The sequence below is a fragment of the Bemisia tabaci genome, chromosome 2, assembly GCF_918797505.1.
Source record: "Bemisia tabaci chromosome 2, PGI_BMITA_v3".
Classification (NCBI taxonomy): Eukaryota; Metazoa; Arthropoda; class Insecta; order Hemiptera; family Aleyrodidae; genus Bemisia; species Bemisia tabaci.
Window position 1 is genome coordinate 37,973,281 of NC_092794.1, and position 12,376 is coordinate 37,985,656.

General features: G+C 41.5%; 1 protein-coding gene across 8 annotated transcripts in view; it reads left to right on the plus strand.

The window, feature by feature from the left end:
* obe (activating signal cointegrator 1 complex subunit obelus) overlaps positions 1-12,376 on the plus strand; it is a 376,654-nt gene that overhangs the window by 301,080 nt on the left and 63,198 nt on the right. For 7 of the 8 annotated variants that reach the window (XR_011899334.1, XR_011899333.1, XM_072297278.1 and 4 more), the window contains one exon: positions 5,920-6,222. Coding sequence is in view for 5 of the 8 variants with exons in the window: in XM_072297278.1 (XP_072153379.1) it covers positions 5,920-6,222 (303 nt within the window). In the remaining 3 variants the exon portion in view is untranslated. Of the gene's footprint in view, positions 1-4,523; positions 4,738-5,919; positions 6,223-12,376 lie in introns of those variants that run through there. The other variant, XR_011899335.1, reaches the window with a different exon arrangement.

The following is a 12,376-nucleotide window of genomic DNA, read 5'->3' on the forward strand; positions in this document are numbered from 1 at the left end:
TGGCGGGCGGTATGTTTATACCAGCCTCCTCCGTCTGCAAATGCGAATTTTTAAATTATAGAATTTTTGGGCATTTTTTCTATTTCAATTTTCTGAGAAACCTGGCAATCAGCTTGGATGCCAGAATCGCGCGCACCGCCGGACCGTTCGCTGTGTACTGCTTATGCAACCAGTCCCGCGTCCCACGCACGCATCACGTGGGCACGCGTCGCGTCGCGCGCTCTAATCACGCGGCCGCGCGTCGCGTCGCGGCTATAAAAAGCGAGCGGCCGCGCGTCTCATCACCAGTCGCAGCTCAACCGCAAGAAGAGTAGCAACCACGGTAAGTACCTCCAAGTACATACAGCTCTCATCCATCGGCGCGCTGGTCCATCTCTAACCGAGCTCTCCACGGCTCCAACGACTTGCGGGTCTTCCATGCCCACATCGCCCGGAGCGCTACCGCACTGGGCCAGCCCGAGGAGCCGTCTCTTGGGGTCTCTTCGGCGTCTCCAAGCGCAAAAACCAACGTGGACTTCCATGTCCAGATCGCCCGGAGTGCTATCACACTGGGCCAGCCCGACCGAGCTATCTCGTGGGGTGTTCTAAGCGCTTCCAAGCGCACAAACCAAGTCCTCTACAGGACAGCTGGCACTCGTCCGCTCTTTCTCAGGACCAGCGCTAGCCGACTCTAAAAGTCGCACTCCTTTTCAGAGTTACTGTATGTGCTTGGAGAAATCTACTAGAGCAGCTATGTCAATCAATGGGCAGGTGTTAAGTTGTTTGTCCTTAATGATCAGATCTGGTTTGTTACCTTGTATGTAGCGGTCTATCTGAACTTGCATGTTCCATATAATTATGACATCTTCAGACTCCGTAACGGATTCTGGCCTATGTTCAAACCATTTTTAGACTACTTTGATGTCGAGTGTCTGCAATTCTGCACACATCCCAGTGCAGAAGGCTTGCCTCTGCATCATGTTGCTCAATGTATTCTTTGATCTTTTCTGGTATCTTCTTATCCTTTGGCCAAAGACAGCGATGCGTTGCCTTGATTGTTCCATTACATTGTCTATACTGTTTTCTTCTCCGTCCAGGGTGTATTTGTCCAAGATTAATTGGACTTTGTGAGTTGTCTGCTGTTCTTTTCCCTTGGTGGTTATTTTGAAATCAGCTAGCACTGAGAGGTCCCTCCTCAGGTCTTGGATTCTGAACTCAATTCTTTTTTGCTTACTTTCTTTCTTGTTCATTTTACTTCCTTTTGGGTCGTTCGCCTCATCGCTGATTGTGAGTGTTGCAGCTCAGAGCAAGCAGTTGATTTTCCACAAGTCAAGATTTTCTTTGTTCTCAAGCATATCCTGTACTTCATTGCTGGTTCGCATGATGATTTCTTTTTCTTTTTGTGCCCCGTTTATTTTCCTTATCGGATCTCTGTCTTCCAGACTCATCTTGAGAACTTCTTGATACACACTCCTTAAGGTGATTTGATGGACGCCATATTTTGTGTCAGAACAGCATGTGATATATTGTATCAATTGGTTCCATTTTTTCAGCTACTCGTCATTTTTCTCCAATTTGGAGATCGCAATTCTGTTGTCAGGAGATTAAAGCACTCACTTACCAATTTTAACAAAAAAATTTCAACGTAATAAAGGCGTGGTTTTTTTAGAGAGAGAACATCGCATTCGATACTGATATCGAAACTGCCCTCGAATGCGATATTTTCTCTCTGAAAAAACCACGCCTTTATTGCATTGAAATTTCTTTGTTAAAATTGGTAAGTGAGTGCTTTAGTCTCCTGACAATAGAATTGCGATCTCAAAATTGGAGAAAAATTACGAGTAGCTGAAAAAATGGAACCAATTGATGCGATATATCGCATGCCATTCTGACACAAACTATGGCGTCCATTGAATCACCTTAACCTTGATAAAGATGTCGTTATCTCTGGTGTGTTCACCTTGTTCTGATCTTGAGGAGTTGTTATGTGTTACGGTTCTGGGATTGGTATTCTTCGCTGCATACTCCTTCTTGGGGTTTCGTTGGTTCGAGATGTGGCTGGCGTTGGTTCCACTTTTCTTAGGTTTATTGAATCCTTTCGCCTCGGTGGGCGATGCTCATCGTTTGTGGTATTCCTTGATGTGCTTTCAGTTGTGTGTCGGTCAGTTAGTGCTTCTACGGTGGCATGAACATCATCTTTAATTTCCTGGAGCTGTTGTTTGGTTAGTTTTTTCTTGTTTTTGATTTATCTCTGTTGCGTGGCTAGCGTATTAGCGTTGAGATGTAGGCGGGCGTTAGGGTTTCGTTCCCTTTATAGCTCGTAGGTGGCAATAATGTTGTGGATGCCATGTACTTTCCTTAATTAACCAGTGGCACCATATGACTTTTTCGTATTCCTCTTCGCTCCATTGTACTGTCCGGATATGGTTGGCTGCATTATTTCTAATGGTAGGGGAGTTTTGGTTGTTAATGGTGTTCTGGGTGTCTCTGTCATCATCCTTTCAGTGCGGTTCAAACTGTATTGCTAGGTCTGCAGGCACATCAGCTTTGATTTCTTCAATTTGTACCTCACTTAGTTTCTGATGTTTCTTGATAAATCGTCTTTGTGTGGCAAGCTTTTTTGCATCTATATGAGAGCGGGTGTTCGGGTTCCTTTTTCTCCAGAGGTCATACTTGGTGTTTATATTGCAGCTTTTCGTGCTCTTTTTGATGTACCAGTAGCACTATAATATTTCTTTGTGTTCTTCTGTGGTCCACCTCACTCGCTCTGTTATTTGCCCAGTCTGAGTGTATGTGTTCTTACCGGCAAGGCTAGTTGGTAGTGGGCTTTGGGCCTGTGGCGTTTGCTTCAGCTGATTCTGTTGTTTCAGTGTTCTTTTCCATGTTGTCTTAGGGGCCTGAGTTAATTATTCTGTATTATTATCGGATTGGTTGGTATTTCCTTTGTGGTTTTGGGTTTTTCTCGTTTTAAAATTGCGCGTTTCCATATTTTTTCCCACAAAAATGGTGAGGATTTAAAAGAGTCCGCCCGTAACCTCTTTCCGGGCAAGATTTAAGGAGGGGTTGCGATCTGGGCCGAAATCGGCCCCTCCACGGAATTGAGAAATTTTTGGATATACGGCAGTTGACAGCGCATATTTGACAGAAATAATCGAGTTTTGCCGATACTCACGTTCTTTGGCTGCGAAACAGGGGCCTAAACATGGCACCGAAGGCGAAAATAGCTGAAATTTCGCGTTTTTCGCGATTCTACCTCAGATTTCGACCTGGACCCGAAGGATACGAGTGATGAGCTTCGAATCTGGTGTCAAGGACACCTAGACACGTGACATACTTGAATATGATCAACCGTCGCCTCTGGGCCCAACTTCAAAATCGAACTTTTCCAACTTTTTAGCTTCCAACTTTTTCACTGTTGCTGCCAGGCGTTTTCCGCAGATAGTGCCAAGCAGAGGACTCGAGGAGCTTTTCCGACCGAAAAATCGCACTCAGCGGGTCATTTTCAAGCGATCATGCTTGGTTTCGGCTCGTTTGGCGAACTTTCGATTTTGACCCTTAAAAGGAGAGGTTGCGATTTGGGTCGAAATCGGCTCCTCCACGGAATGGAGAAATTTTTGGATATACGGCAGTTGAAATATAGCGAAAATACAGCTGAAAATCCATGTTTTTCGCGGTTCTACCTCAGATTTCGACCTGAGCCCAAAGGCGACGGGTGATGAGCTTCGAATATGGTGTCAAGGACACCTAGACACGTAACATACTTGAATATGATCAACCGTCGCCTCTGGGCCCAACTTCAAAATTGAACTATTCCAGATTTTTAGCCCGAAATAGCTGAAAATCCATGTTTTTCGCGGTTCTACCTCAGATTTCGACCTGGGCCCTATGGCGACGGTTACTCATATTCAAGTATGTTACGTGTCTAGGTGTCCTTGACACCATATTCGAAGCATCATCACCCGTCGCCTTTGGGCCCAGGTCGAAATCTGAGGTAGAACCGCGAAAACATGGATTTTCAGCCATTTCGGGCTAAAAATCTGGAAAAGTTCGATTTCGAAGTTGGGCCCTAAGGCGAAGGTTGATCATATTCAAGTATGTTACGTGTCTAGGTGTCCTTGACACCATATTCGAAGCTCATCACCCGTCGCCTTTGGGCCCAGGTCGAAATCTGAGGTAGAACCGCGAAAAACGCGAAATTTCAGCTATTTTCGCTTTCGGAGCCATGTTTAGGCCCCTGTTTCGCAGCCAAAAAACGTGAGTATCGGCGAAACTCGATCATTTCTGTCAAATATGCACCGTTAACTGCCGTATATCCAAAAATTTCTCAATTCCGTGGAGGGGCCGATTTCGGCCCAAATCGCAACCCCTCCTTTAATCTGGGAGGGTGCTTCGTATCCCAGGGCTCCGTACGACGACACCAGCCTAAGCGTCCTGGTGCCAAGAGACCCGTTGGGCATGGTTCGCATCAATACCCCAGGCCACAGGCAGTCCTCCCTGCAGATTTATTATTATTATTATCATTATCATTATTATTATTACTTTAGGTATGTAAAGCTGTTGTACTGGCTCACTTTACCTTAGCAAAAAAAAATTGGTCGAAGCGATTTTCTTTGGACTATGCACACTTCACAACCGTCGAGAAGAGTAGAGAAAAATTTTAAAATCCCGGAAAAGTTGCTCTGGACGCCCGCAAGAGCGATAAGTTGTTTTCCCTATGATGAAGCATACTCAGGCTCAGCTCGCAGTGTGAAAAAATGGGTCAGTGGGGAAGATGCATTTTTTCCTTAAAATTTTGCAGCAGCCCTCCTCAAGATGTACATAAGTCCTTCAGAGAAAATCGTGCATTTTGGTCTTTGTTTTCGACCTGAAATTGACGGCATTTTCTAAGCCCACGAGTTCCACCTCTCCCTCTCTGTAAGCCCACGAGTTCCACCTCTCCCTCTCTGTAAGTGTAATCTTGGTAGCAGGATATCGATTCTAATGTAATTTTGCTCTATAAGCACGAATTCTTGGTAAAAAAACTCTTCAACATTCCTGAAGTGGCCCCAGATTAGAAATATAGGTCAAAGGGACGAGGCATAAGCCGTCGTGCTGTCGCATACAAAGAATCCAGCAAGCGTTCCGCAGTATGCTGAGGCAACTGCCTGACATGAACAGAAGAATGTAGAACAAGGAGAGGAAGAAGGAAAAGGAGAAGAGTAATGAGAAGAAAAAGAAGGCGATCGAGAAAATGAAGATGAGGAAAAGTAAGAGGAATACCAAGAAAAAATATAAGAAGTCGAGGAATAAATAAGAAAAACCGCTACCAGTCTTAAATAAGTTGGGTGGTATCTAGCTTAGTTCCCAATTTTTACAAATGCCTTGAGAAATTTTGCTGTCTCTGTTTTTTCCGAAACCACTTTACACCTTGCACTGATTATTTTGCCAAATGGGTCAGTTGTGCCGGTCCCAAAATCGTGTTTTGATGCTTGATTCTTGTAGCCAAGCTAATAATAGTAAGATCCGTCCAAACAGCAACTTTTCACATTCAATATCAGCAGAGATATCGCCCTTTGAAAAGTCGGGTTTTTGACGTCATTCACTTCGGTAGTGACACCCTTGGTTTCTTCCACCTTGCTTTCATCTGAGTTGCACGTTGAGTGACTAGTGCAAATGTTCGTCTCCCTAACTGATGATAACAAGGTAGAAGAAATCAAAGGTGTCACTACCAAAGTGAATGACTTTTCAAACCCGACTTTTCAAAAGGCGATATCTCTGTTAAAATGGAATGCAGAAAGTTGCTGTTTGGACAGATCTTATTATTCTTAGTTAATCTGCAAGAATCAAAGCATCAAAATACGATTTTGTGACCAGCACAACTGACTCATCTCACTTTAAGTCACACCTTCGGAGGTCTGTCATGATTAAGTGAATCATGTAAATATTTTTTTACAATTTCAGGTTCATGATATCAAGAAAAATTTTTACAAGAAATTTCTGTATGACCCGTTTCCTGTCGAATCCAGTTTGTTAGCAGTATTACCTGATCATATTAATGCAGAAATAGTGGCAGGAACCATAAAAAGTAGGCAAGAAGCTCTAGATTACCTCACTTGGACCTACTTTTTCCGGCGGCTTTTACAAAATCCCACGTACTATGGGCTTGAATGTCTAGATCCATCTATGATCAATCTGTTCTTATCCCAATTAGTTGAAAAATGCATGAAAATGCTGTGTGAAGCTTATTGCATTGTCTTGGATGAGGTGAGTACTTGTCGAAATCTCAGCATGATTATTGCAATCTCATCATTCATGATTGGCTACAAAATAATATATTTTCTGTTCTCTGACTGAATTGAGAATAAAAAATGTAAGAGTGTATACCTGGAAACTGTTGAAATGTGAAAGAACGTTAAAAACTGGAATCAGGCATATTTATTTTGGGTTTTCCTGGGAAATTGAGGACCATGCTGGAAGAAGGGCTTATGTACATGGTTCAACATCGTCAAAAACACACATTTGAAAGTTCGAATTGGTGTCCCAAAATATTGAATGGACCTATTGGTTAAACAAAAAAGAATTCTCCTAGATTAGATCTTAATGTTTTTAAATCCATTAAAAGTTTGAAAAAATAAATAATTTGCCCTCTGTAGTCATTAGACAAAGTGAGCCAGAGAGACGCCCTGCTTTTAAAAGCATAGTGTGCAAGATAAAAAGAAAGGATCGGTTTTTTTTTGTTTTGTTAACAACTCGAAAAGTAATGAAAGAGAAGGAAATCGGGGAAATCACTTTCTGCAAATGCAATGCTTTAAACCTACTCTCCAATTGTCCTTTGGACGCTATCCCCTGTTCCTTACAATACCCCACAAACCTTGACTTCTAAGCCATGAGAGACGGGGTTGAGAGTAATCCAAAACATTAGCACAGTTTTAACACTCTTTACTTGCACTTAAGTCATTAAGATACACACTCCATAACATGGCTCTGTGAGTCGTAATAATAAATAGTAATTTTCTCTTAGTTCTAAACCAAGGCGCGACTTCCAACACACAACTCAATAACACAATAGTATTATGGATCTACAATAAGGGGGGTATATGTTTCACTTGGGCCCGTGGCGCCAAAGGGGAGGTTCCTATCCGGTCGGAAATCGGGGCAGTGCCAATGACTACTTTGACCGTCTTGCGGTTGACGGAGCTAGGTGACTGGCTTGCGATTTCCAGATTTGCTAGGACACCTAGATTGGACACTTCCTTTCTCCCCGGTACGATGTGTCCCCGAATCTGCCTATGTAGGAAAAACTTGTCAATAGAGTCAGTCACATATCTCTATCTTCGGTTGCACAATCCCGCTTCGGTCTGGCTTTCGTATGAGTCTCTCGATGCCATCATGCTGGCTTGAGTCCCTTGAGTTTTCCTTACTTTCGGCACCTCTGCGAGACTCTGTCACCGAATCCTGACCTCCCATATCCGCGACGCTGCAGCTCGCTTCCCGGATTTGCAGGGCGCAATATACGCCCAGATCATTCACAATTACACTGCAGCATTCCGACAAGCCTAAGTTATTTAAGATCGAATCACTGGTTGCAGAGAAATCAGGTTTTCCTCGAGCGTACTTATTAATGCTTAAGACACTAAATTCAGTACCTTTTAGGTTGATTTCCTTCTTTTGTACCTCGTGAAGAAATAAATTTATAGCAAATCAAAGAAATCGGTCTCTGCTGAATTTTTTCAAATGAGCTTCTGGTGTTTCAAATAGGTCGATTTTTAGAGGATCAAACTGATCTTTTCCGATTACACATAAATAGGAAAAGTACATTGTTTTTGTTTGAAAACTGATATTACTCACTGTTGTGGGTACCGTAATATGGGGTGAATAGGGACAGTTTTTTGTACAAATGCACGTCTGTGGCCTACTGATTTCGAGAATTCCGTGTTTTTTTTTAATAGGAAGTTGTGACCTTTCGAGTCCTTTACTTTCCCCCAAAATCGTGATCATACAAAAATTTTAACTATTTTAAATTGTTTTTTTTACCCACTATCCCTATGCATCCTCCACTGGGGTGAATAGGGACACCAGCAGACTTCAATGTAAATAAAGCGTTGTTCCCATTCTCCTAACTGGAGAGTGAATGGAGACATTACCTGAGTTTTAAAAAAAAGTGAAATTCGAATCTGAATCGGAAAAACATGTCTTTAATTAACAAAAATTAAATAGTAAGAAGCAAACCGATAACAATAATTGTCACAAAAGGACAATTATTGTCCTTTACGCCCTGATCATTGTGAGATCTGAAAGATAAATTCCTCAATTAAACCAGGGCAGTATTCAAAATTCTCAGAATATGAAATAGGTACATAAAAGTATTCCACAGGATGTGATAAGAGGGGGAAAATGTCAAAGAAACCCCTCCCCAGTGCCTGAATCTATGATACTCAGACTCCCAACTGCTCGTTTTTTGGAGAAAAATATTCTTTAAACCACCTACATATCGAGCAAATTTCATCATTTTTGGTGATGAGCAAGGTAACTTATGATGTCAAAATGTAATAACATAAAAAAAAAACTTTTCTTTAATTCGTGATCCACTTGCATGGGATGTTATCACGCTTGTTTTACCGCTTTTTTTCAAGGTCTGGTTTTGAAGCTATGTTGACATTTTATGCTATCACTAAACAACACCGATTACACCGGTTATTTAAAGAGGATGCCAAACTATGCATTTTCGAAAAAAAACGAGTTCTGTAGGTGCCAAACTTACCGAGTTATGACTAAAAAACGGAAATAAATAAAAATTGTCCCTATTCACCCGCCTGTCCTCATTCATTCCATATTACGGTACCATACAGGGTGGGGCAAAAGTCCCGGGACGGCTGAATATCTTTTGATCGGTTAGAGCTGGAGAGTTGAAATTTGGGGTACATGCCTGCAGTGAAAAAATCTATTTTTTTTTTTGGGAGGGGGGGTTCAAAATTTTGATTCCCCCTTCAGGAGGGCCCCCAGCCCCCCGAACTTTTTTTTTTCAAATAATAACCCCCATCTTGTGACGCATCATTCAAAAGAGCATAAAAAAGAAACTTGTTGCCAAAATGTCAAGCCGATATCTCAATTTTTCACAAAATAGCAGCCAAAAAAGGCAGGAAATCAGTCATATCCGATGAACCTCGACGAATTTGCATGGAATTTGATCTATGTGGGTTTTTGAGTCGAGAAGAACGAATTCAACGTCGATTTCCTAAAAATTAATTAAATTAATAAAAATTAATTCAAAAAAATTAATTATTATTTAAATTAATTCATAAAAAATTCGAAATGGCGGCTTTGGAAATTACCGGAAATCCTCATTTTTCGTTTATTCTAGACGGACTTGCATGCAATATGGAATCCGGTTGTTTTTCGGGTTGAGAAAAACGACTTTGGCCGTTTCTTACTATTAGGTTTGTCGTGCGGCAGTCCGAATCGGTGAGCAGGTAGAAAACCGGGTGGAGGATGTCCGAATCTCTAGCAACCTTTTGATACTTATTCGGCGCGCTATCCGTTTTTCATACATTCCACAGATAATATGATTTTCGCCACATGCAGTCAGTGCCGTTTTGACCATGGGTCGACTTGCAGCTATCGCGAAATGGTGTTTGTACTGCAGATGAGAGAGACGTCGCCCTCGAGGTGTGGATACATCCTTTAAATGTTCAAAGGAATTTACACGGTGCTTTTGTTACATTATACTCCGAACTTCGGAAGGACGGAAAAAAGTTTTTTAACTATTTTTTTTTTCTTTATTCATTATTTTTTAATTTCCTTCTTTTTAAATTATTTTAAATCTTTCGAAATTATTAACTTCTTTATTTTTTAATTATTTATTAATTTCTTTCTTTTTTAATTAATTATTTACTACTTCGATTGCTACTGTTGCCACTTGATACTTTTTAACTACCCAAATAAAAATGGAAGGTTCAATAAATCTTCACTTTGAATGAGAACAGCGAAGAGATTCGCAGCTGCACGTGGAATAACGGTCAGTACTAAACTAAAATACCTGGCTACCAGATGAAGTCTTTACGAAAATGCAGAATTTGGAATCTGTTGGAATGAGTTTGGAAGTGAGCCTCAATTAGCATACATGCACGAAGTAATCGCAGCTCACGCCAAAATATTATAATGCTTCATTCCTCGAAGAGCCATCCTCTGGGCTCTTGCAGACGTGATATTGACTGTGTGCATTGCTTGATAATTTCGGCGGAATCCAAACGGGCCGCCGGGTTGAGCTTGAAAGATTCAATTGGCCGCAATGCTCTTTCAACCCATCAGGCAACCGATTCGGGTGAAGGAATGAGCCACTGACACACGGCACGCCGGCGCACGAAAAATCGGACCGGGGAAGTGTGATAGACTCAATTCGCGTCAATGCTCCGCGGCCCGGGTCACGGATTTTCTACCTGCTCACTGATTCGGGCTGCCGGACGGCAAACCGAATGGTGTGAAACCGGCCTTTGACATTGGTTTTTCAAATTCTCCATTAGTGACAGAATGACGGCACAATTTATTCGGATAGATGGTTTTATTCTTGAAAGAACGGACAGAATAGGAGCATACTTGATTTTTCGATTTTGCATGGTTCTATCTAGAGACTCTTTTTTCGGGAAACAACCCCTTGGATATTCGCAGTACTCTTGACCAGTCACGGTACGTTAGACGATAAAAAGACAGATTACCGCGCATGGCACGAGACAGTTTGACTATTTGAAAGTCACGAAGTTTCATGACTCCACAAAATCGATTTCCGAAATGATTCTCTACTATTTCCAAAAATTTGACCATTCGTCGCAGGTGTTAGTTGAATCGGTAGTTCCTGACGGGGGGAATCATTCAATTCTATCCACATTGATAAGTTGGACCGCTGTGCGTGCAGCCTAGTTTCTAGAAGATAATGAAAAATCGGTCGAGTATATTAAAGCATTACCTTTTAATTAATTATCAATCAAGATTTAAATCCAAGGCCTATCAAGATGATAACATGGCTTAGATCTCAATCTTGTCATGCCAGTGCCAAATTATTTGCCATTTCCGTTATTTTAAAAAATAAAAAAAAATTCCGGCCCCCTTTTGCCTCCTTAATGTTGTTACAGATGAAAGATAAAAAACTTTCATCTGAGCCTTCTTAGTTTCCGCCTGCATTGGCAACGTTTTTGGTAGGTCCTCAAATTGTTTAATCAGTTTCTACGATACGGTGGAAAAGCTTTGGCAACTTATGACTGGTTGCTTTCACTGAATTTACTTATCGGGGTAAAACTGGTAAAACCGTCCAAGTCCCATCGTCAGAAAGCATTCATGTATCATTCCTGATCCATTGCAGTATCAAATTTTTGCTCCACAGTTAGTCGGTTTCTCAAGGTTTCTTTGCGTTTATCGTCATTAGTTGAGTCATTTTTGTGTAAACTCGGATGTGCATCATCTTTTCAATGGCAGGACCACGACTCACTGAGAATCAAAGAGTGACCCTGCTAGCCATTCTTGGGTATGGTGACAGAACTAGATCTCATGACGATGTGCGTCACATTTTCAATGATTTATTTGTGGAAAGTCCTTCAATCTCCCAGTCCACGGTAGAGAGAACTGTGAAAAGATTTTGGGAGGATGGTCTTGTTAAGGATAGGCCGCGCATTGGTAGACCTAAAATTGCGACATCTCCCGAAAAATCGGAAGAAACTCTGCTAACTTGTGTCGATAATCCGCGAACTTCAACTCGTAAGGCCCACTATGGTCCACAGACCCTATTTAACGGAACTTCAGTCAAATTTTGAGGGTGGAAAAAATTAAAGTTTGGCACTAAAGTTTTATAATACATACTCTCATGGATCGTCACCTAAGTTTCCATTGACTAATAATGATTTATAAGATTGTGACGGACCCTAACAACAGAGCGCACGACAGGTCTTCATTAGCTGTTTGTGAGCCGCATTCGGTGGTGTGTTACAGGGTGTTTATTTTACCGAGTTACGCCTCATCTATGTAAATTTTTGGGCAACATGGATCCACCTGATGGCAAGTGACTTCCTTTTCACCCCGTTTCATTAATTTTGAACCGAAATTTGTATGCTTTTGAACGCTCCAAACATACGCCAAAAAATGCTAGAAATCAGTGAAATTCGTAATTTTTAGGAAGCTCTAACTTTTTTTTAATTCTAGTTAATGCTTTGCAGATTGAAAAATCTTGTTCAACATATCCTTAAGTTTAAAATTATGCCAATTTAAATTGCGCCGTTTTGCGCCTAACGGTCGAAATCAATTTTTTTCGGAGTGCACCTCCGTACATCAAAATGTGGAATATTCCATGCATTTTTGGCGTTTTTGCGACTGTTAAATTTTTTCAGGTACAAAATAAAAGTATTCCGATATATTTTGATCTACTGAATCCGAA